Here is a 25,755-nt window from a genome sequence, read left to right on the forward strand (position 1 = left end):
TTTTGTGTCATCACGAGTCTTCCTCCACTCTTCCTGTCACAAAACAACAGTGTCTTCCTCCATTCCTTTATCACCCATACCTTTTATCTTTTAAAATTGAAGTGTGTGTTAGTGTCCTTCCTGCTTGAGTCAGTTTCATGAAGGCAGATTTTCTCTCTCAAATTTAGAGCAGGGTCTGGCCCGTAACAAGTACTCGGTTTTGCTTGTCAGAGGAGGGAATGAGTGAATGAAAGACGTTTCACTTGTATGAGGACCTAAACTGTATGCCTGATGCCCCTTCAAACTGAACCCAAAAGAATATAATAAAAAGCAGAAAACAATACTTGATGTCCTTAATTATAAATTATAAATAAATTATAAATAAAGAATATCAAGGTCCATTTATACTTTTGGTGGAGGTCACTTTTGAGAAAGACCTTCAGGACCAGAAAACCTGAGTCATGAAGAAGTTGTTCTTGAAAATTTTCAGTTCTATTCTTCATTTCATAATGAGGTTTAATAGTCCAAATAATGAAAAACCCTTTACATCTTTAGTTTTCTTTGCTCTCTAAGTTATTCTATAGCTGTTTAAGTTAGTGCTAAAACTTGAGTAAATTTGTGTACATTGCCGATCTACAGAAATTACCAGCTACTGTGCTGGTTTTCTCACGGCCTATCCCGGCACCTCCTGCGCTCCTGTGCACATTCTGTGTGTGTACGTATGTGTTTACTTGTGTTTGTGTGTAGGAGGAGGGACCTTTCAAATGTAAGTTGAAGTGAACTTAGTGGATCCAAACACATGGATTTTTTTATAGCAAGCAACCTCTTTAAAATAGACTGATGGAACCAAAATTCAGCAAGGCACCACTGTATACCCCAGGGACGTGTGTTTTAGTAAGAGTTTCAGGTCTCTGCCTGTGGGATGCTTGTATCCTGTTCAGGACAGACAAACCAATCACTGCAACATGTTGGATTACAGAGTTATATCAAGGTGGGGGAGAGGACGGGAACCGAGCACTTAAACTGGTCTCAGTGGTCACAAAGGGCTTTTGGAGAGGTATTAACCATACAAATAAGAGCACAGAGGCCTTTTAGATAGAGGAGACAAGATGTGCTTAAAGCATAGAGATCTAACTGCAGCGACTATTAAGATTATCTGAGTCCCAAGGGATACAGGTATTCCGGCTGCAGTGAGTTTCCCCCACTGTTAGGCTTGCTGGGAGCCATGTGGGGTTGTGCTTATGAGGGAAAATGCTCTTGATCATAGAAGATATATGTGACATGTTTAAAGTGCCATAATGTCCACATCTGTTCTCATATGGTTCAGAAAAAAGGTACCTGCCTATGTGGGTATGGAGAGGGGGCCCACAGCAGGGCAGAACCTTACTGAAGAGGCTGGTGACGGAGGTGCAGGTGTCCATGGCTCTGTTGAAACTTTTCTGTGTTTCACATTATTCAAAATGAAAAGAATTACAGGGCATGTAGCTCAGTGGGAGAGCTCTTAACCTAGAATGCAGGAGACCCTGGCTTCAATCTCCAGAACCCTGGAAGGAAGGAAAGAAGGGAGGGAGGGTGTGAGGGAGGGAGGAGAAAACACTGATGTCAGTAAGACTTTTTAAGAAAGTTTGTAAAGGTACTATAAACATATAATTGGTGAGTTTGCTAGTTAACAATTATCTTGTATGGGGGCCTTGAGATAGGTTACTGTCAGATTTGTCAATTATATAACAGCATAGTTTGGTTCTATTATGATGTCATTAATAATTTTTTAAGGCATAGATGGAGGTTTATTTAGAAAGGCTGATGCACATTCAAGGGAGAATTAGAGCTGTGTGGCAAGTAAGCAGCCCCACCTTGGGCTGGGTCCGATATTTACAGAAGGGCTGTATCAGGAGTTGGGCTGGAGGTGGGGCCAGGTGGAGCTGCACAATTTTGTGCCCATTTTCCCTGCACTTGCCTGTGTCCCTCATTTTACAAGGGCATGGGCCAAGGGGATGTTGCTTAAGATTTACAACTGGGCCTAAGAAGGTTATCTAAGTCCTTTTTTACCTACAGAACAGCATGGAAATTTTGAGTGTCCACTAGTATTATTAAAAGGGACAAAAAGGATTATATTATCTAACTTGGTATTAAATAAATAGGCTGAAGAGGCACCTGAGTGTGTGTGTGTGTGTGTGTGTGTGTGTGTGTGTGTAATATAGAAGTTTCTTTTGAAGAAAATTTCAGACCTTTCAAATAGAGGGTCATATTTCTGGAATCTGTAAATTTTTAAAAAGAAAAAGCCCATAAAGTCTGATTTGTATTCCTTATTGGGGGAATGAAGACTGGAGGAACTGGGAAGGAATTGTGGATGGGATTGAGAGGAGGAATGGACAAGCTAAAGGTGGGAATGGAGAACAGGAGTCGGAGGCAGAGGGCAAGAGTGAGCTGGAGAAAGGAAGAAGGTTTCTGAGGATGTTTGATTAACGCAGGTCCTCTGGCCATCTAGTGTCCTTTAACTGCCGCGCTCTCATGGCTTGCTGCTTTTATATTTTTGCAACCCTTACTTTCAGAAACTTGTTGTGGAATAATTAAACAATTTATGGTGGAAGCTTTCCCCAGCCATAAAGCAAGAGCTGCCAGAGAAGCATCCTGTTTCTAACAGTTGAAACCAGTCTTTACCTGTATTTTAATTTATTACAGTGAAGCGCATACATAGGAAAAGTTGCAGTCAGTCATAAGCTTTTAAAATTGAGTTTTGGCATAGTTTGATTTTTTTTTTTGTTATTGTGAGACAATTTTATCAAATATTATCTTTTATTATTTTAACCTTTTATGTTTTCTGTTTTTTCCATTTTCTGCCATATCAAATTACTATGGAGCATAGTTTGGAATCTAGCTAGCTGTTGAGGTTGCTCTCTATTCAGGGAAAAGTATCCTTGTCTGCACTGCTGGCTGATCTGCAGTTGCCTGTGAGAGGAGAGTAGAGCCTGGTAACTCAACTTTGCAAAGGGTTCCTCCTGCTCCATGCATTTCTTACCTTCCTCGTATTTGCTTCTTACCAGAATTAACGCCTCGTGGATGGGATTAAAAATGATGGATGATCTGGTGAACCTCATGGACATTAGAAAAGTCAGGTAGACTGGACGGTTTGGGGAAAATGAACCAAACTGGAGAGATCAACAATTTTCAGAAAGTGATATATCTTCTTTGAATGGAAAGCTAATTTCTGTCTCCCACTTGCCCACCGGCACTTCTTTGGCTGCATGTATTTATTTCTTTAGTTGGACTTTCACTTTGCTTCTCTTAGTTTTTCTTGTATTTCTTTTTCAATTTCATGTGTTCGTTTTGTTTTGTTTTTTTTTTTTTTTGGACACGGATTAATCAAAGGCCAAGTTAGTGCAGGGTAGGCCCTCTCCTTGGGACTGACATCAGGTCCACTTGAGGGCAGCCCAGCTGGCTCACATCTGAGTCCTTCTCCACGGCCACCCCCTTCCAGCCCCACCACCAGTAGGGCTGCACACAAGGTCCCCTGTATGACTGTCCCCTTTCCAGCTCCTGGATGGCAGCCAACCTTAGCAGAAGTTCAGTGGCACACCTACGTTTGGCATGAGCTGGAAGAGCTGCAGGGCACATAGTAGGTAAGGGCCTGATAAATTTTTGATAGACGTACAAAGAAATGAATGTGCAAAGGAATACAGCTGCTAACTGAAGTCCTTCAGGAACGAAGCTGTTGAGGCGAGCGCTTCTGTCCATAAGTATGGCCAGTTAAGTGTGCAGATTTAAGCATGAGTGTGTCCCAGTGTGTGTCCATTACTGATTGCTGCAGCCCGCAGGTTCCCCAGTGATATCATATGCAAGCCTGGCCTGACAGGAACTGCTTGCCATATGAGTAATCATGGGACTTCCCAAGAAAAAAGGATGTCGGGCCTGGGCATTCCACACTTAGCTTTACCTTAGTATGAAATGCCTTCTGTGAGTCCAGGGCTTCCCACTCGCACAGGCTCTTGGTTCTTTGTTTTCCACCAGGTCCTTGTTACATGGGGTACTTTAGCAGCCTTGATGAGAGCGGTAAAGACTGTTGTTCCTGTGGTTGCTGATTTCCTACTACAGCTCTTTCCCCTTAGGTGATCTGATTTGAAGTCTCAGCCCACCAGGGGGCCGTGGGTCCCACCCCTGCCATTCCCTTGGCTGACTGGTTTTCTGCATGGCTGCTGTTTCCATGCTGTTCACGGTGACTTTCCCTCTGTATTCCTCTCCAGCAGCAAGGCACTGCTCCAGAATCTCTGTCTCCACAGGAGGCATAACATGGAACCATTTGGATGGAAAAATTATAAATTAAAATTATTCTGTTCATTTTAAAATATTCATATTGTGTTGCTCAAATGCCAGTAACTGGAAAATCATGGATAATGTCCTGTTTTCATAACCTCTTTGAGAATGTTTGAGATCTGTTTGTGTTGTTGCTCCCCATTTCTCTTCCTGGAGTGGATTTTATGATAAAGTATTTTTTTTTTAAAGGTTGCATGAGTCCAGAGTCAGATGGCATATATAATATTAGGAATTTAAAATGACACCATTAATTGCAGTTCATTTTTAAATAGAACAATATTTATTTCGTATACAGAGCATGTTTATAAAAATTTTAAGACTTACAAAGATAGCCAGTAGACATGCCAGCCTCTTTCTTGGTAGCCAGTGATATGCCATACTCTTCTTATGAAATGATTAAAACTGGGCAAAGATTGATTATTTCTGGAGCTTATTTATTTAAATTAAAGAAAACCTTTATATTCTCAACACAACTGTTATTTTTTTGGTATTTTTTGTGGGGGGAGGGGATCTCAGGATTTGAATCCAGGGGTGCTGTATCACTGAGTACATCCCCATCCCTTTTTTTATTTTGAGATGGGGTTCACCTAATTTTCCCAGGCTGACCTTGAACTTGGACTTCTCTTGTTGGAGTCTACAGAGTAGCTGGGATCATAACATGTGCCACGAGGCCTGGTTAGGACTTTTATACTAAAAACATCTCTTTTTTTAACTGGAGCCCTCTTGAGATCTTCTGTTCTCAGTGCTAAACAGTGATACTTTAATTTGGAAAACTAAAATTGTATTTCTATCTTTGTATTTTCCATGTTGTGTGGGTGTGGGTGGGGCTGTGTATGTCTCAGAAAGCTAGGGGAAAGCTGGGGTGTAGCTTAGTGATAGAGTGTGTGCCCAGCATGTGCAAGGTCCTGAGTTCAATCCCAGCACGGGCGGGGGCGGGGGGGATTTGTTTTTAAAACAAAGTGAATTTGTCCCTTTCTCTAAAGCAAAGAATAGTGATTAGAAATCTTAACTCCAAGCTGTGGAAAAATCTTGATTTTTTTTTTTTTTTTTTTTTTTTTTTTTGCCTTTTTATACTGTAAATTTTATCCACGTTCCTGTAAATGCTATATGTTGTATTTGTTGTCTTTCTTGGCTCGGGAAATTTAAATATAGTTTTGAAACTCTTCTGTCCACTAAAGTCAATTTAAAATGATAATGTCAAGACACTTTCTAGAAACTTCTACTTTGGTTTTGGCTGATGTCCTAGCTCGTGCGCCTGCCTGTGTGTTGAGGTTCTTCAGAGGCAGGAAGTCACTGGAGCATGAACATTTTCACAGGCTGGTTCCTCTGTGTTGGCCTGCGAGTCATGTGGCCTTCTGCAGTAGGCTGATCCTTTAATTGAGTATGGGTTCAGACATGTTCTGTGTGTGCACAGGAAACCCTGGGTGGCTCTCCTTCACTCTGTTTTATTCATTTGAAATGGCATTAGGTGATCCAAAGGATTTCCTCTTGATTTTTGGAAGGATGTTTTTGCAAGCTGTAATATTTGATGAGAGGATTCTTTATAAAAAAAAATATAAATGCACTTTCTTTAAGTCTGGTGGGAAATAGGGAGCACAAAGTCTGGGAATGGCCTTCCAACACAAACACCGTTTATGCTGCAACCAGCATTTTTGGACACAGCAATAAAATGAACAGTATTTTTACCTGAATAGAGAAGAAAGATTAGAATAAACTATTACAGGGAAGTAGTTCCTTGGAATTAGTAATTTGACAGTCAATCCTTAGCTATGCTTGACGTTTTTCCTTGGGTTGGTGATAGGCTGACTGCTGACAGTACCTGTTCTCTCCAGGGACAGTTTCAGTTCCAGGGCTCACGGTGTTCAATAAGCTGGGTGTTCTCTGAGGTGGGCCTGAAGCCCTAGCCCCGACCAGTTTGCTGGGGAGGGAGCTCAGTTGAACCCATTGGCTGTGCGCGTTGATCACTTCCTAGGACACACTGACAATTTGCAACATTGGTAACTCGGGGGTGTTCATAAACAGAACTTAATAACCCCTGCCACTAAGGGATGGCTGCTTTACCTGCAACTGAGTGCCCAGACTGCCTGCGGCATGGTGTCGGAGGCTGCATCAGGAGGGTGAGCAGCTGTAGGGTGCGGCAGCTCTGAACAGATCTGTTCATTATCTCCTTTGGTTCGCAGAGGGTGTCTGTGAGATCTGGTTGACCAGTGAAGACACGGGGGCCTACGGCAGGGATATTGGCACCGACCTCCCCTCGCTCCTGTGGCGCCTGGTTGAAGTCATTCCCGAGGGAGCGATGCTGAGGCTCGGCATGACGAACCCCCCCTATATCCTAGAGCATCTGGAGGTAAGGACAGTGACCTGGTGACACCATCGCCCGCCCAACCTGAGGCTGCCTGGGATGGTCTCCTCAGCTTCACTGGAAGCCATTTCACCTTGGTGGTGGCACCTCACAGCAGCGAATCGAGTCTTTCAGATCCCCTTGTGTCAGTCCACGCGGTTTGCTGCTGGTTCCTCATCATCAGTGAATGCTCCTTATATTTTTCAATACTGGACCCCTTCTCCCGGATGCTTGTCGGCTCCTTGCAGTTCTTCAGTTCCCCACACCCAAGGTCCCCTCCACCCCTCCCTGCCTACTTCAGAACTGGTAATGCGTTGTATTAATTTTGCATCAACAGCCAATATGATGTCATCCACACGCCTTCAGCCATGTTAATAAGAATACTGCACCCTATGTTTAGGGGTGTATTGAGTTTGTCCCTTTGTCCAGGGACAAAGTGGAATCAAAAAACAGTGATGACCTTCCACTTGATTCATCTGTGATCACTGAGAGCAGAGAAGAGGGCGTCCCTCAGGCCCCTGGTTTCATATCCACAGAGCAGGACGTTCACCTTACACAGCTAGTTGTCAAACTGGAAAAAATAGCAACTGTTACAGATGACAAATGCCATAGTAAACTGAGCCCACATGCCTGTAATTCCAGCAACTTGGAAGGCAGGAGGATCACAAATTCAAGGCCAGCCTCAGCAATTTTGGGAGGTCCAACTTAATGAGACCCTGACTCAAAATTCAAAAAACAGAAAGGGTTGGTGATATAGCTCAGGGGTAAGGTACCTCTGGGTTTAATCCCTTATGGTGTTGGTGGTACTACTACTACTAATAATAATAATAATAATATCTGAGGAAAGAGTGTGGACAGGGGAACAACCATGTAAATGAAATGAGCTGAGTGTGGTGGTGCAGGCCTATGATCCCAGTTACTCTGGAAGCTGAGGCAGGTGGATTGCAATTTCAAAGCCTGGACAATTTAGCCAAACCTTGTCTCAAAAAACTAAAAGGTCGGCAGATGTAGCTCCCTCACCTGAGAGGTGGAGCATAGTCTGGCCTGTGCAGTGGCCTGTGTGCAGTGCCCAGCATGGCAAAGAAGTGTGCATGCTGGGATGCAGGGCTTTATTGGAGAGGCGATTGCCATAGGTTCGTGACATTGGACCTCAGTCCGGAGCTCTGAGAACGTCTTGTGAAGTGGGGAAGGAAGTCTCTTATTTTTAATCAGGTGTGACCTTTGCTGTATGTTTGTGCAGAAAAATAACAAATCAGCCAAAATTGCTGAAAGTTAATGCATAAATGCAAATACGTATTTGAATATTTAAGTTATTCATGTTGACTTGATTTTTGTTCTACATTTGTGAGGTTTTTGTTAAATAGCCACCTTAGTATCCACAATGTAATTTAGAAATTCTGAGAACAGTGTTAATAACAATATGATTGTTAATTGTAAATATATAATGAAGAAATATAGCAATTTCAATTGTGTTATTTACATTTTCCCAGATAGGTCTTTCTAGAAAAGGGTATAGGAATTTTATGGTAAGTTTGGTCCCTCACAGCCTGTGGGATGATTATGATTTGCTTTTAAAAATAATTCACAGACACGTCAACTTTCACTTAACACTTTGACTCAACACTTGAGAAAGCAAGTGATTCTGTGTAAAAATGAAATATGCTAAAAGCTGTGGCAGTCTTGCCATGTTTGCAGTAAATGTGGAGCATGCATCGTTGAAGACCCAGCAGCGTGCTGGGTAGGCAGTTGGTAGGAAGGGAGCTGGGCCCTCCAGTGTGCGGTTTTTGATGGCATGGTGAGACAAGGAAAAAAAATACGATTATGGATTCAGGGACAGTGCAAGCTAAAGTCGGAGAAGTTCAACTGTAAACACAAGGGGGAAAAATCACGCTCTGGCTCTGAGGTGACTTCAAGTACTTCTTGGAATAAACTCAGCATTTTAATTGATTGCAAGATTACAGCAGCCCTGCTGCGTCCAGATCCAGTCCTCCTGCTCACCACCTACAGGAGTGACTGTCGCTGGCCTCCCACAGATGCTCCAGGAGAGCTGCTCAGAATCAGCCCGAGGTGCTAAGCATGACTTTATCCTTCACCTGGAAAACACTGTTGAGTTCATAGAGCTCAGAGAGTCTGGGAACAAGTCGATAGTCACATGTGATGCTTTCTAAATCCTTGCCTTGAAATGGGTGTGATGTTGGCCTTCCCTCTCACAATGTTGTTGTCTTGAAGTGAGGACATACGTGGTCCTGTCATCCCTGCGTCTACCCTGCCACTAGTTCTAGAGAAACGAGTGTAAAGGAGTGAATGAAGGAGGCCCCCAGCCCAGTCAGCAGCTTTGACCCCTCAAGTTTCTGACCTTGACAGGCAGCAGAAGGTGATGGAGGGTGAGAGGATTCCCATGTGCTTCGCAGGCAGGGGAGGGCCCGCCGCTGCACCACCTGGGGGAAGCCGGCACCCAGAGGTGCGCTGGGAGGAGCTGGGCCATCTGCACCCAGGAGCTTTGCACACCCTCACCCTCCTCCTCCTCCTCCTCCTCCTGGTGACAGCAGTCCCCAAGTGTGTCCTGACTAACAGAGAAGGTCACTAGGGAGGCTGTGAGGCTCCTGGAGGGGCCTTACACTGTCCTTCATCTTGCGCGCTACACCAGCCAGTCTCCAGAATCACCTGACTTCTCTAAAAAGGCTAAGAGTCCCCACTACGGAGTGGGGAGGAGGGTGGCAGAGGATGAAAATGGAAAACAGCAGGGTGAGCTGAGCGAAGGCGCTGTTAACCCTGATGCGTTCAGACCCTCAGAGTGAGGCTTTCCTGAGTTCATTGCTGGGACTGCGCTCCTTGTGTTCCTGGAAGAAGCTTCACCAGCAGACTGTAATCACAGAGCACTTCGCGGGCCCGGCCTCCTCCTCCATTCTGTTCACTGCACATCCCTGACTCACAAGATTTTTTATTTTTTTGGTTAAAAAAAAAAAAGCATATATATACATACACACACACACACACACACACACACACAGTTTAAAGTGAAATTATTTAAAGGAAAATTCCAACTTTTCTATTGTTATGTTAAAAGAATAGTGTGGAAAAATATGAGCTGAGGATTTGTTTTACTAAATTTCTGTAGGAATAGAAGATGGCTACTCCACCCTCAGGATGCGCTTTGAAGGCCTCATCCAGCATCTGGCATTGTGTGTGCACTCTGTTCAGGAGCTGTTGCAGACATGCCTACTGAGTAAAAGGCAGAGCTCCCCGCCACCGAAGGCAGCCGAGAGTAAAGTAGCTTCTGGAGCCTTCACAGTCTTCATTTCTACCTCCTCATTGCCTTAAAGATACACAGGATTCATCTTAATGGTGACATAGGTGACAGTGTGTCAGACATAAATATGCTGGCAACACCAGCAAACCCAAGGAACAGCCACGAGTATGTGCGATACTGGACTGAATTTGCATTTGGTACTAGAAATGGTAGATAAAACAGTAGAACAAACGTATTTACTGTCATATAAAAAAAATTGACCTTATCCTAAAGTCCAAGGCCTCTCCATCGCCTATTGGCTAAGGATAAGCTCTTCAGTGTACATTCAGGGGCCTTAAACACTATTTCATTACATCCTTTATTTTTTTTAATTTTAATTTTTTTAGTACCTTGTGATGCCTCCTGTGTAGCCCAGAAACAACACTCTAGTGTGTATGTGTATATATTTTTCCTCAATCACACACATACATAGACCTCCATGTACATAATTTTAGCCATTTCATACTTGTCAGATTTTCCCTTAATCTCCTTCCTGTTCCATGTGATGACAGTCAGTAGTAGGGTGTTCATCAGCTATACTTACACTTGCTGACTAACGTATTGCCATGCTGGTGTCAAATAGGCAGTGTCTCCCTGAGTTTGCTTTCCCATCAGTTCCCTCATGCAGTAATCCCGATGTGTTGCCTTTCAGGGGACTCTGGCTCTAGAGAAGGTTGAGCATCTTGTGCATTTGATCCCTCTTTAACTGCATAGCTAAGCCCTGCTCTCCTGGTAGCAGGCAGCCCCCAGCCATGGTGTTAATTCAGACGGATAGTAACAAGTGAGCCCAGGTGTGGTGAGACCTGTGATGGCGGTGTGATGGCTGCTGCCAGCAAGACCCTGGGAATTTCTGGTCACTTATTTTCAAAACTGGACAACAGGAACAACAGTAATAAAATCAGCACACTTGACCCCATGCATAGCATTCCCAGGAAGCCATGTGCTTGCTTTCCCCATGTGCTCGCTCTCCCACGGCAAGGGAGCTCCGCAGGTGTTTGCACCTCCATGTTATTGATGAGAAGCTAACTACTGGAAACGCCTGGTAGCTGGGTGACCCAGTTGCTAGTGGACTGGGAAATGGTTTTGGTCTCCTCAGCCCGACTGTGCTTTCTACCACTACTCCTGCATGTCCCAGGAACCTTCCTGAACCTTCCCACCATAGGCCTCTCTCTGTATCAGGGTACACCATGATCCCTACTGCCCTGGGCTCCACCACGGCTGGTACCACCTTTAGGAGGTGCATTTCCTTTGTGTGCTAACACCCCACTCCGTGCACACTAAATGCGGACAGCTCTGGTCTTGCCTGTTAGCTGTCCTTTGACTACAAGTCTCACGGAATAGGCTCTGTTATCTGTAGGCTCTTCTTCCCTTCCTCCTCCTCCTCATTGTTAACTGCTGTTTAGATTCTTTACTAGGGAAGTCAGCAGTGGATACTCAAGGAGGAGAAATTATTAGAAGTTTTAGTTTTCTGGGTTGGCTGGTAAGGAAAAGGTATTAAAGCTGTTTAGCAAGAGGGACAATAAGAAGAATCTGAATTTTACATAAGCTATTCTGGTCCTCACTGTAACATGATGAATAATTTCAGAGACCTGTGTCAAAGTGGTATCAGAATTTTAGTGATCATTTACAAGTTGCCTCAGGAAGGGCCAATGAATTGCTCTAAATGGGGCTGGGGTAGTGGCTTAGTGGTAGAGTGCTCGCCTAGCATGCATAAGGCATTGGGTTCGATCCTCAGTACCACATAAAAACAGAATAATGTGAAGTAAAGATACATAAATAAATAAATATTTTTTAAAAAAAATTACTCTAAATGAAGTATTTGTTTAGTTAGGACTATTCCTATATTCACGTTAAAAGTTACGTTACTTTATAAAATTTTGCTGGAAAATATTGGCTCTAACATTTACATTAATATTATGCTATATATTTTATTTAGCTTGAATTAAAATATTTGGCACTGTATAAGACTTAGGTTTAATATGTTTATGTTACGTGTCATCAAAAGGTTAACCACAAGTAGTAATATTTTAAATATTCCATCTGGTTTTAGTTGGAATCTTTGACTCACTCTACCCGCCAGCCTCCTGCTACCCTGGATATTTGTATTTGCTTCTAGTTCACTGAGTTTTTGCTCTAACCTAATTGTATGTTTAGCAAAATGAATGTATCTGCTGAAAGATGTAGATACCTGTCCAGGACTTTTGTTGCAAGGTATTTTATGAACATTGATAATACCTTTGGGTTGGCAGGCTTCTGAAAAGTGTCTCCTAGTTTCAAAATAATAGCCAACTAGTGCCTGCTGTGCTTATGTCCATCAAAGCAGTACAGAATTTCCACACTGAACTCAACGGTCCAAACAGGCTCTTTACAAATTTGTTTTCCAAAGGTTTTATCCTTTCCAGAACAATAGAAAAATATGTAAATAGATTCTTCATTGTTGAATTCAAAGTATTTTCCATTTTTTGATGAATAAAAGGGTGAGCTATCAGATGATTTATGTTGAGTGAGGAAATAAAAATGAGGCATTCTTTATTTCTGCCGTCCTCTCCCTGCGGGGCTTTTGAGGCTTTTCAGGCTGTGGCTCTACCTACTGGTGCCCCCATTTCCTTGCTATTTATAGTCATCCGTGTTCATTTCATCCTTACCTTGGCTTTCAGGAATAAATATCAAGAGGTCAGCGAGACCCAGAAAGTGGGAACCAAAGTGCCTCTGAAAGTTGGGGACTCCCCACGTGCAGGAAGCGGGTGCGCGTGTGTCCACTCCACAGCGCTTTACTGGAGCCTGGTTCTCAAAGTCCAGAGAATGCCCCCTGGAGGGGATGTGGATAAAAGAAGTGGCCCCCCTGGCCAGCTGAGTGATTTGACTACTTCCCATAGAGTGAAATTGACATGCTGATCCCCACCTGCAAGGGTTTAGGCTCCACCCCACATTCTAGTGCTGCAGCTTCCTGGATGGATCTGGCTCTTGGCTCAGCAATGATTCAGTGAGGCCCTTCCACCAGAAACCCAAAATCCAAAGCAAAGAGCTCACGCCCCTGCCCATACAGGAGTCTCAGTCTCTTTGTCCCTGTGATATCACTTCACCCTGTCCAGACTTCCACCCCTAATTCCAGCCCTGCCCACAAAGCCAAATTTCCTTCATCTGGGTTCATAGCTTGCAGCTGTCTGTCTTGGCCTCGGTGTGTGACATTACCAGGGTCGAATCCCTGTTGACTGAGGGACCCAGAAGAGAAATGAGCTCACTGACAGACGGACTTGGTCCCAGGGCCGGTTGCTCTTCATTCCTGCTGTTACTTTGTGCTTGCCATCCTTATTGTGTCTTCTGAGGAGAATGTGGATGAATGCTTTGTCAAAAACACTGGCTTCCTCTGTCTTCCCGGGCAGCACAGTGGAAAAGGCCTTGCCTACAAGCTATTTTATGGCCATTAATTCTTACATAGGGAGGCCTCCCCCGGTCCCTCTGCGACTCTCTGATCAGTTTCTAAATTACAAAGGTTATGTGGACATGTGCGTGGATTTATATTCCACTGCGGGAATATAAATGTCCAAATTATTTTTGGATATCCTAGAATGCTTTAGTCCACACTGTGGTATATTTTTTCTGGATTTCTTAAAGATTAATATCATGGATTATTTTTCTCTTGCCCTTGGCCTAAATTACTACATATTGTTGTTGAAAGGCAGTGACACACAGATGTTCAATCCCAGAAGAGGTGATGCCTTTCCGGACTGGAAAAGAAGAACGTGGTGAGTGAAAAGCGCTTAGTCAAATCCTTTATGAGGAAATGGTTGCCATAGTCGGCTATCTGAAGCCATGCCACACCGTGTATTTTTTAACAGCCATGTTTATATACATACGTAGTATTTTACTTATTTTTATGTGTATGTGTGTGTATAGCTTTCCTTCTAGCATACTTGAGAAACGTGAAAATTGATATTCACATTTCATCTTCTAGTGGTCCAGTATAAATTTACATTAGAGATGTATATGGTGTAATTTGCAACTAAAAGGCATTTCACTGTGCTGTTCCGGGAATCCTTGATTTAACCAGAGTAGCTAAGATGGTCTCCACATCACTGTCACATCAGTGTAGTTCACACTCCGTGCTCCACATTGTGGGCTTTTCTCCCTCGTTCATCCGGAAGCCAGTTACCTGAGACCTCTGAGGAAAGCTCTGGTGAAGTCTTCCTGGGCACAGGGAGTCGTGCCACCTAAGCAACCCACGCTCCTTCCTTCCTGCTTGGTCCTCGGTGCCACGCGCTCTGCCTTGGTCGCTTGGCTCTGAGGGCCTGTGAAGGCTGTGGCAGGCAGCAAAATGAGATCTTCATATTTTATACTAGGCTGGTGGTTCACAGGTGGTTCGTGGTGTAGAAGAGGAAAGTTGGTATGAAGTCAGGGGTCCTAGAGTAGAGGAGGGACGTTGTGCATGTCTGCAGGAAGAAAAGTTCATTTCTTCAGCTGCTTCTGTTTCTTATCCACTAAATTGGTGGTGGTTTGTAGCTCTGATATCTCTGTTTTCCCCATGTTTTACTCATCCTTTTTGTCTCTGTGACCAAAAGATGTGACAAGAACAATATAGAGAAAAGAAAGTTTATTTGGGGCTCATGGTCCTGGGGTTCAGTGCATAGATGGCTGAGCCCACTGCTCTGGGCCCCGAGTGAGGCAGCACATCATGGGGAAGGGTGGGGTGGGGAGGAAGGGGCAGCTCGGGATGTGGCATCAGGAAGCAGAGAGCACAGCACTCGCCAGGGACAAAATGTAAACTTCAAAGGCACACCCCCAGTGACCCACCTCCTTCACCACCCCCACCTGTCTGCAGTTACTGCCCATTTAATTAGCAGATTGGTCCACCACCTAAGTTATACCATCATATTCTTATCACTTCGCCTCTGAAAATTCTTGCATTGTCTCACGTGAGCTTCTGGAGAACCTCACATCTAAACCACGACATCCCTCATCTTCCCTTCCAGCCACACAAGTAATCCACCTGAAAATGTTAAAACAGCTTTCAAAACTTAAGTCCAAAAATTTATTGTCACTTAATAGTAAATAATGATTGTATCTGAAATTGGAAATATTAGTTATTTTTGCTGCTGAGAATTTCTTTATTTGCATGTATTAGAACAGAACTGTCACATAGGTTATAAATTTTAAAATCAGAATGCAGCGTGTTGAACAGAGAATCAAACTGATTTATTTAGAGTAATGTTGAAAGTTTTCCAGTTGTTCATTAGTTTAAGGGGAAAAATCTACTCTGTTTCCTTTTGGGGCATGTATTATTGTTTTTAGATATTGCTGTGGAAAGTTTGCTACCTATAATGCGTGCTTTGCCTCCCAGCAGATGTGTTGTGGATAAGTCTGCCTCTGATATGTGGCCGTAATGGCCGACTCTGGGTGAGACTGGATGGGTTAATGGCCGACTCTGGGTGAGACTGGGTGGGTTAATGGCCGACTCTGGGTGAGACTGGGTGGGTTGTGAGGGCTTTTGTTGTGTTGTACTGGGGGTGGAACCCGGGCCTTGCTCATGGTAGGCAAGCGCTCTGCCATTGAACTACCTCTTCAGCCCAAAAATGTACCCTAAAAGCAGACCTTCTGTCCTTTCTCATTTGCGGTATGACATTGAGCAGCAGCTCACATTCCCATCAGTTGACACTCAGGCACTGGCCTTTCAGGTGATAGGCTGCTGTGTTGTCACCCTCCATGTCCCGGCTCGGCAGACCCTCGCTGGTCTTGTTCCCCTGTTCTTGCAAGACTGCATTGGTGCCAGTTCAGTTGCTGTCGCGGTCCCACCCACCGGGGAGCTTAAAGAAGTGGCAGTTAAGTCTCTCTGCGCTCTGAGGATGGAAGTTCAAAGTCAAGGTGGGGAAGGGGTTATGGTTCCCTTTGAGGCTCTCAGGGAGAATCTGTTCTGTCTCCTGTCCTGTCCTGTGGTGGCTTCTGGAAGTCCTTAGTGTCCCTGGGCTTGTGAGGAAGCACCCCAGTCTGTCAGACTTCCCAGGGCCACCTCCTGCCGGCAGGTGCTCTTCACAGTCCCAGTCACAGGGTCAGGGCGCCTCCTGGCTCCGAACAGTCGCCTCCTAACTTGATTCTCTCTGCAGACGCTGTCTGCGGTATGCTGGACCTCAGCATGTGTTTCTATGGGATGGGATTAAGCCTGCACCACCCTGCTTTAGTAATAAGTGGATATTCTTTGTCATTTTAGGGCCTTTATTGTTTCCTGAATTTTTTTTTTTAATAGTTGCCTCGGGGACATTTACCATCATCTTTGTTGGCTGTGCTAGGCGCCAAGCCCATGGCATGTGCATCCCTGTGGTAGCAGGCCGAGCTGCATGGCCTGCCTGCAATAACCACTTACTTGAGAGCCCTCTCCTTGGAGCGATGTCAGCTTCCTGTACTAGCAGGGAAGACTTGGCTCCTGGGCGCTCTCCTCCTCTTTCCCTTCTCTGTGCTCTCATTTCTTGAGCAGCAGCACATCTAGACGTGGAACTAGTGCTCTACTCACTTGTCTTTAAACCAAATAATTTGCAAGCAGTGGTTTCGAACAAAGCACATCTCAGCTGTCTTTCATATTTACTTACACGGGTGCCTTTGCTGCTGCTTTTCATTCTTCTTGTGGCCTGGAGATTCTTTCCAGCGTCCTTTCATTTCCACCTGACGGTCTCCGTTAGTGTTACCTGTATGGCAGGTATCCGCAACATTCTCTGTCAGCTTTGGTTGATCTGAAAATATCTGAGTTCATTCTCCATTTTTGAGAGAGAGCTTCTCTGGATATAAAATTCTTGGTTAATGATCTTTTTTCCCCTTTGTTGTTTCTTTTGCTTTTTGTTAAGTGGTTGCTGTGTGAATTGGCTTTTTAGGGGGGTGGGGGATGCGGATGGAGCCTAGGACCTCATGCCCCCCACATGGCTTCTGGCCTCTGTGGTTTCCTTTGAAGAGTCAGCTGTTAGCTGGGTGTGGTAGTGAGCACCTGTAGTCCAGCTACGGGGAGGCTGTGGTGGGAGGATTCCAAGTTGAAGGCCAGCCTGGGCAGCTTAGTGAAACCTGGTCTCAAAAACTTACAAGGACTGAGATTGCGGCTCAGGTGGCCGAGCACTCCTGGATTCAGTCCCTTGGAAACCAAACAAAACTTCACAAAAGAAAAATCGACTACTGGTGGTCTCACCGAGCTTCCGACGCTGTGGTCAGCTGCTTCTCCCTTGCTGCTGGGTGTGCTCCCTTCTGTCAGGAGGGGACCATTTGACAATGATGTGTGGAGACACGAGTCTGTTTGATGCACTTTACCAGAGTTTGTAAAGCTGCTAGGGTGTGTAGATCAATGCTTTTCTCCAAATGAGGTGGGTTTCGGCCATGATTTGTTCCAGAATTCCTTCTGCCCTCTGTTCCTTCTGGGCTCCCAGTGTGTGTGCACCCAGGTGTGCCTGCTGCCTGGACAGACCCGACTCTGTTGAACTCACACATTTCCAAGGTGGTGTGGATTTTTATTTAGCTATTTTTCTTTTTATTCATCAAGCCAGGTAATTTCAGTTGACCCATCTCTAAGTTAACTCCTGATCTTCCTGTTCAGATCTCCTGCTGAGCAGCGGAGTGGTTTTTTTTTTTTTTTCCAGTGTTGTTTTTTTATGTGTGTATTTCACACCAGAATTTCATCTTATTCTTTTTTTTCCCAGTTTGTCACATTCTTGTTTCTCTTTATTTTATGAGAAACCATTCTCCTACTTTCCTTTACTGTTTTAGAAAGGTTTTTCTTTTGTTTCTAAACATATTTAAAATGCTGATCAGAAGCCTTTGCCTAGTAATTTTGGGGCTTTCTCAGGGACAGTTTCTGTTGAAGGGTTTCCCTGTGTGTGGGTCATGTTTTTGTCAACTTCTTCACTGCTGTGACTGAAAGACCAGAACAATTGTAGAGGAGGAAAAGTTGACCTGGGGGCTCTTGGTGTCAGAGTTCTCAATAGTCTGAAACCATGACACTGCAACGGCAGCTCCATCCCTTGGGGTTCTAGGTGAGGCTGAGCATCATGGCAGAAGAGTGGGACAGAGGGAAGCAGCTCACATGATGATCAGAGAGACCCCATCCCCAGGTACAAAATACATACCCCAAAGACACCCCGGTGACCCAGGCCCTCCAGCCACAGCTTACCCACCTTCCCTTGCCACTCAGTTAAACCCACCATGGGGTTAATTCACTGGTTCTCATAACCCAATGATTCCCCACCAAACCTCCTTTCACTGTCTCATGCATGAGCTTTTGGGGAACACTTCACATCCAAACCATAACAGCCCATAATTTCTTCTTGTTTGGAAGCATTTTTTTGTTTTTGTTTGGTTTGCATGCTTTGTGATTTTTTTTTTTTTTTGCATTGAAATTGGGCATTGGAAATAATATAAAGTAGTAGCTCTGGAAACCAGATTCTCTCCCTTCCCTGGAGTTTGCTGCTGTTTTTGTTTGCTGAGTGACTTTTCTGAACTCATTTTGTAAGATTGTACCCCGTGTCACGTGAGAGCCTGCCTGCAGGGCCAGGGCAGGTAGCTCACAGCTCCGCCTTCACCTTCGCTCCCTGTTAGTCTCAGATTCATCCAAAGATGAGCGCTTACCGCCTCTTCAGGTCCTTACTGAGCACGTGTAAAACCTGCACCTGCAAGATCCCTGGGAAGAAGTCGCTATTTCCAAGGTCCCCTCTGAATATCACATTCCATATTTTCCTTTTAAGCTTTTTGGTTTGCTTGCTGTTTGGCCCACACAGCCATAGACAACTCTGATGATAAACAATTACAACTGATTACTTTTGACAAATGCCCCTGGGCCAAAGGCTGTTCTTGCTGGGTGAGTGCCAGGTCATGTTAAACAGCAAGCTGTGCAAGTGGAGTGGTCCTGGACTCCCAGTCAGGTCAGATAATGACAATTTCCTGGGAATGAGACTTTGAAAGAGCTCCAGCCCCCTGGTTCCCATCCTCTGGCTGGCAGGCCTTGGTTCTACCATGTCGGCAGCCTCTTGACTTTCCAGGCTCCATGGAGCCAGGGGGTAGGAGGGGCGAGTGGGGCAGGTGAAACGCCACTTGATTTTCCTTGAATGAAGACTCTGGACTGCTGCAAGCCTCCAGTCTGTCCAGCATTCTGAAGAAGTGGATGCTGACAGTTTTGGACATGTCCTCTTTGTGTTGAAGGAGGAGAGGACTTTCAGAGGTCTTTACCTCCCCATTCCTGCTACTTCAGGGAATGTCATTTATGCCTGGAAATGGTTTGCCTCTCGGTCAGGCCATTCCTAAGTGAGGTTAAATCCATTTTCTTAATGTTTGTGTTCTGTGTCAAAGGTGCCTCTGGTCACTATGATGCTCCACCCTAGTAAAGCTTTTTAGGAAGAACTCATGTCATTAGTGGGTTATTGACAGCAGAAGAACACTGCTAATTGATTCACCGTCAGAGAGCACAGAGATTCACAGAGTAAAATGCTTACTATATTAGATACTTGCAGCTCTGGATACCACACAAGAAAATAACCTGCATTACTGCCCAGGGCAATTAATTGCTTCATTCCCTTCCTTTACTGAGTCTTTTTCCAAAGCCACAAAGTGTTATCTTGTTATTCTTGTTGTGGTAGATGACTTGGGTCCCCCACTCACTGTGCCGCGTGTCCTGTAGGTGCTTGGTCTCAATTTCCAATTTGCTTTTTTACTTTTTAATGACTTTATTTTTGTGTGGTGCTCAAGACCAAACTGAGGGCCTTGCACATGTGAGGTGAGCGCTCTACCACTGAGCCACAGCCCCAGCCCCTCCAAGTTGCTTTGATAGATATTCTGCCCTTTGCCTCACCATCATCTTTATAAACACACACACACACATACACACACACACACCCCACACAGGTTTTCCCTCACTGGGGACTGAATCCAGGGATGCTTTACTTCTGAGCCACACCCCTGACCCTTTTTTAAATATTTTTATTTTGAGACAGGGTCTTGCTAAGTTGCTGAGGCTGTCCTTGATCTAGTGATCCTCCTGCCTCGGCTTCCTGGGTGGCTGACAGGCGTGGGGCACCTGGCCTAGCGCCCATTATCTTCATGGTGCTCTGGAACGCTGGGCACATGGGTCGTCAGTTGATCCTCTGTGAATCGGAGAAAAGACATTTGGAATTGATGCTGCTTTACTAAAGTAAAAAGATCCCATCTCGAAATTAACATCTACAAAGCACAGAATTTGTAATATGGGCTTGGTAAATATCGTTCCTTTTGGGTGTCTGCTTTCAGGAATTTAAAGAGTCATTTGGAATTCACAGTACATCATCTCCCCATCGCGGAGGTAAACCCAGATTTTAATATCCCTCAATCTTCTGACCAACACTTTTCTTATATCTTTATGATGATTTTGTTATCTGTCCACGTACATGGATTGAATAAAGTGTTCCCCAAAGTAGAAGGTATGAATCTGGATCAGGGTTATTTGCTGAATCTTGATCAGTCCATTCACAGGTGAGCCTCTGTTTTGAATGGAGCGAGCTGAATGAGGTAGATGTAAAGTTTTCCATCTGGTCTCTAACTCAGAGCCTTCTAAAGCCCTGGAGACTCGTTTTCTTGGTACATGGAATCCAAAGGGGGGGGGGGCATGTCACAGAGCTCTTAGGCCAACTCATCTGGCCATCAATGTGAGAAGGTCACCCTGACACTTGCTTTGACAGTGTGCCTCATATTGGGTCAGCCTGTGTCAGAGGTTGGCAGGCCCCGGGCCCTGAGCAAGCGGAGGGATGGCTCACTGGACTGCAGCCCTCCCTGCAGCACGGCTTTGGGTAGGTGCTCCTCGCCCTCAGGAGCTGCAGAGGATAGTGTAGCAGTGAACTTCACAGAAAGCAGGCTCTGCTCCCTTCACTGCGTGCTCCTTCTCTGGGTCAAAGGTGGCTCTTTGTCTTACCACCTGGTTTGTATCCAGGGCAGCAGAGGGGACACAGGCTGAGGAAAGGCACGCCACTGCTAACGATTGTGCCCAGGAATGAGGGACCTCTTCTGCTCCTGGCCCTGTCTTGGTCTTAGGGCCATGTAGGGACTGAGTATCTAGCTGGGTCTTCCTGGTCTCATTGGAAATGGGACTTCTGCTCTTGAAGACGTTAGTGGGCAGCCAGCAGTCTGCCACAGAAGAACATGGTCTCAGCTCGGTGGCAGAGCCCTGGGTTTGATCCATGGCACTTAGCGGTGGGAGGGCACACAACCTTGATAATGATTCATGTTTTGTTTTCAAAGCTTTTTCTTTATTTTCACTCAGGCTCAGATTATTGTCTACAATTAACATATAATGTTAATATGGTGATGATTCTGTTTGTTTCTCCCCGCAAAAGCTATTATTGACTGTCTTGCAATCAGTTACAGCTTAGAAGTGAGATATTTGGACTGTGGCTCCAAAATAGGAAGGCAGTTTTTAGCAATGCATTAATATAGATATTTCTATTATATGCCTGTGTCTGCCTCAAGATGAATCTATTTGTTTATAATTGGAGCTAGCTGGGAAGATAAATTAGAGAGATGCTTTCATTTTGGACTCATCCCCACCAAGCCAACTCACTATGAACCCACTGACCAATTACAGAATTCCATCTTCTCCATGTGAGAATCCTGCAGTGTAGACATCATTGCCGCAATTACCCACCTTCAGTTTAGGTTTCTAGTGCCTGGTTTTACCATCCAGTTGGTGTTTTTCATGTGTATCCCTCTTCCTACAAGCCCATCACTATATTTAGGACTTCTTTCTGAAAGTATCTGTTCTACATGCGTAGTACATGTTTCATACATGATTATTTTTCATTTACATGTCATTGCATAAAGTAAATGTGTTCAGCAACATCAGGACAATATTTCTGCAACGTGTGTGGATACAAAGTAATATTTAAGCAACAGGTATTGTTCCTAGTGTAGAAATAGTCCTTTTGACTTAGTCATTTTGTAAAGTAGGTACTGGTTAGTTTAGTATAACTAAAAACTTGCTAGAAGTTCTGGAGATCTTCAGTCAGACATTTGAAAAACTCTGCTGATCATGGAAAGAATAAACATTCCCCATGTAAATTAGTGACCTGAAGAATCTTTACCTAAAACCAGAAATACCTGAGGATTTGGTTGACTTCTTGTGCTCTGAAGGGCTGGGATTCCGGGAGTTGGATGTGAGTGGAGTCTGACGGTCGACTCGGGGTCCATGGTTTCCAGTGGGTTCTGCCTTGCCAGGTACATTCCTGGTTGTTGACATGTGCACAATGGTGTGCATCTGCCACTGTAATATCCTGAGGCCAGTCTAGCCACCTTAGAAAGCCCCGCTCTCTACCTGTTCATCCCTGCTTTCTCCACCGCCCTGCCCACCATCTGCTCTTGGTGTCTCCAAGGTCAGCCTCTTCAGGAATGTCATACAGTTAGGATCCCGCAGTGACAGCCTTTCACACTGGCTTCTTTCACTTCATAATGCCATTTAAAGTTCCTTTGATAGCCCATTTGTTTTCAGTGCTAAATAATATTCCACTGCTTATAACTATAGTAGTGATTTTTTAAACTCACGTTTGTCATTAGGTATTAATAAAATTTACTTTTCGTTAGAAAAGTATTTTATGTAGTGCAAAGGAAGAAAAACTTCCTGTGGTTGAAATCTGCCCCTGGAGGTAGAATAAATGAGTCCGTCTGTTTCTTCCCTCATGGCAATGGACCAAAACTGCCAGCTTCATCCAGGCTCATGCTTGACACCAGCCAGCCTCTGGGTCTCCTTCCCGTTTGTGTTTTTTTTCTCTTTCCTGTGTGGTAAACAAATACAGCAAAGTACAGTGACCGCACTTCTCTGTGAATCTTTACAAATGCTCTCCTGATGGTGACCAGCCCCTGGACACTCGGAGCGTGTCCAGGACCGCGTGTGATCTCCTCTCGCCCATTCCTAGCAGGTACCTCCTCAGTGGGGTCCTGAGACATGCCCTGAGCCGAGTCGGCTTCTCCGGCGTGGCAGAAAGTCCACAGGGGTGGTTCATGTTGTGTGTCTCCGTAATTTATTTTTCATTTTGGTGGTGTTAAGTGTTGTGTGGTGGAAATACTCCGTGGTTTGTTTACTCATTCTCCTGGTGAGTATTAGGTTCATCTCCAAATATTGATGATTTCAAATAATGTTTCTGTGAACATTGTGCACACGTTTTTAGTGGATAATGCAATCATTTATCTTAGGCGAAATATACTGGGCTTTCATAATCTTGGCAAACGTGTAAGAGTTGCTGCTGTTAAAGAGACTTTTTGAGAAGAATTAGAAAATATCCTTCAAGAAATTACCCAGTGTATTTTCCTCAACAAGGACAAGAGTTTGTGGTTGGTTGTGAGTTTTTTCCTAATGGGTTATTGAATATAGCCTCCAAGAGAAGGAAATAATTCAGAACATAGGATTTTGTTGACTGTATCATGGCAGATGGAACCACACAATAATTAAACCACATACTTTATTAGAATACATGTCAGTGCAATTTACATAAATCTGTAATTAAAAGGTGCACATTGTCTTCAAGAGCACTGTGCTGAAGATCTGGAACCACTGGTTTCTAACTCTACTTCTTGCATTCTGTAACTTGGAGGCCTAGGCAAGTTTTGTGTCCCCTGCTGACCCCTTTAGATCTTAATTTTTTTGTTTGAACATAGGCATGATGGACAGGAGTCTGGGCCATGTGATCTCTTAGCTTCTGTCCAGTCTCTTTCTTCTATGGTTTTAAAAAATCCATGTGTTCTGTTTCCTTACATATCTAATTAAAAATTAATCTAATTAAATTTTGCTGACTGAAGAAAAAAGATAAATACATGATTTGAAGTCATGAAAGTGAATCTAAAATTTTAGATTACTGAGATGATATTAGGTAAACTAAATTAAAAATGGTGTGTTTTTGAAAATAACACTAAAAACTTCATGGCAGCTTCTTTGGTTCTGTAATGTGTTACAGATATGGCCCCTCAGCTATGCATAGTGGAATCCTGAGGGACAGTCCACTTGGAAGGTTTCGAAGGTTCCACGTTGGACAGGGTTGACAAAGTCAGCTTGAGATGCTTACAAGTGCGACACTTCAGACCCTTCATTGACGGGCTTCACATGTGGTGGGCCTTTTCCTTAAAGTTCTCAGGAGGTGCTGTGGCGTACGGAAAAGCTCGTTAGCTGTTTCTGTGATGATTGAAGGTAGACATTTCCTGTCACAGTCTTGCCATTTTAAAATCTGATTCCCTCATTACATCCACAGGAGTCTAAGTGGGGTTTGGTATTATGCTCTTTCTTACTGCAGAAATGTATGATTATTTTTAGCAATGCAAAGTACTATGAATACATAAGCAGAAAACAGAGGTTAGGCATGCAGATTCTGTGAAGTTGAGCTGTATTTAAAACCACCGTGTTCTCATGCTCTTTCAGTGTTACAGGCTAAAAGTTTTATTACCAAGTGATGACACACTGTATATCTGCTTGGAAATGGACTTTGGGAATTTCTCATGTTGCATATTTTAATGTTCAGTGAAAAAGATGAATTGGATTATGACTTTATAATTGGTATAAGGATATCAAGAGTAAAATGGCTAGTGAATGTAAGGTTTTTTAATTTTTTTTAAAGGGGGGGGAGAGAGAGAGAGAGAGAGAGAGAGAATTAATATTTATTTAGTTCTCGGTGGACACAACATCTTTGTATGTGGTGCTGAGGATCGAACCCAGGCTGCACGCATGCCAGGCGAGTGCGCTACCACTTGAGCCACATCCCTAGGCCCTAGGTTTTTAAAATTTTTTTAAGAAACAATTTTTATTTATTTTGAAAGTCTTCTATTTTGCACAGGAAATTTAAAAGAAGATTAGGCACTAGCATGGTATTTGAATAGTATCCTTCCCTCTTTGGGTGATTTATCTTGTTAGTTGATCATGCATCTTGTTTACCCTGAAAAGGGTTTCTCTTCAGGCTCTGTATATACTTTGTAATATTCATTATTTGTCTTTGTTTCATTTAGCTTTATTTTTGTCTCTGTGACCAAAACAGCCAACAAGAACAACTTAGAGGAAGAAAAGTTTATTTGGGGCTCTTGGGTTCAGAGTTGCCTGACTCAACTTCTGTGGGCCTAAGAGGAGTCGGCACATCATGGAGGAAGGGCCCAGCCAAGGAAAGCTGCTCCCCTCATGTCGAGAAAGAGAACCAGGAGGGGGTTCTCTTGCAGGATGGATGCCCCTTGCAGGGCACACCTCCAGTGACTGGCTCCTCAGCCACACCCCAGCTGTGTGTCGTTACCTCCATTCATTTAAGCTGTGACTGGGCACCACTCTGATAATCCAATGATTTTATCTCTGAACATTCATGCATTAACAGGAGCTTTGGGGGATACCTCATATCCAAACCATAACATTCTCCACTTGACCCCTCAGAACTCATGTTCGTCTCACAATGCAAAATGTATTTCTCTTATCTCCAAGGATCCCATAGTTTTGAAAGTTTTATCACTTTCCACAACTTCAAGTCCAAAATCTCACCTGAGGCTCTAGGCAGACTCTTGTGAGCACCTGTAAAGATCAGAAGGAAGGCCAGGTGGCACCTGCCTGTAATCCAGTTGGTCAGGAGGATTGTGAGTTTCAAAGTCAGTCGTCAGCAACTTACCAAGGCCCTGAGCAACTCGGCAAGACCCTGTCCCAAAATAAAATATAAAAAAGGGCTGTAGATGTGGCTTAGTGGTTAAGCACCCCTGAGTTTCAATCCATGGTACCAAAAGAAGAAAAAAATCAAAAGGAAGCCATATATCCAATACACAGCGCACAGAGTGGATATTCCTATCCCGAAAGGAAGGAAGAAGGGGTGGGACCCACTGTAGCTGGGCAAAGGGTCGCCTA

General features: G+C 44.2%; 1 protein-coding gene across 6 annotated transcripts in view; it reads left to right on the forward strand.

Moving 5' to 3' along the window:
- Cdkal1 (CDKAL1 threonylcarbamoyladenosine tRNA methylthiotransferase) overlaps positions 1 to 25,755 on the forward strand; it is a 633,756-nt gene that overhangs the window by 320,608 nt on the left and 287,393 nt on the right. For all 6 annotated transcript variants that reach the window (XR_013425476.1, XM_078020596.1, XM_078020592.1 and 3 more), the window contains one exon: positions 6,471 to 6,637. Coding sequence is in view for 5 of the 6 variants with exons in the window: in XM_078020596.1 (XP_077876722.1) it covers positions 6,471 to 6,637 (167 nt within the window). In the remaining variant the exon portion in view is untranslated. The remainder of the gene's footprint in view (positions 1 to 6,470; positions 6,638 to 25,755) is intronic.

Source organism: Ictidomys tridecemlineatus, chromosome 8 (assembly GCF_052094955.1).
Source record: "Ictidomys tridecemlineatus isolate mIctTri1 chromosome 8, mIctTri1.hap1, whole genome shotgun sequence".
NCBI lineage: Eukaryota > Metazoa > Chordata > Mammalia > Rodentia > Sciuridae > Ictidomys > Ictidomys tridecemlineatus.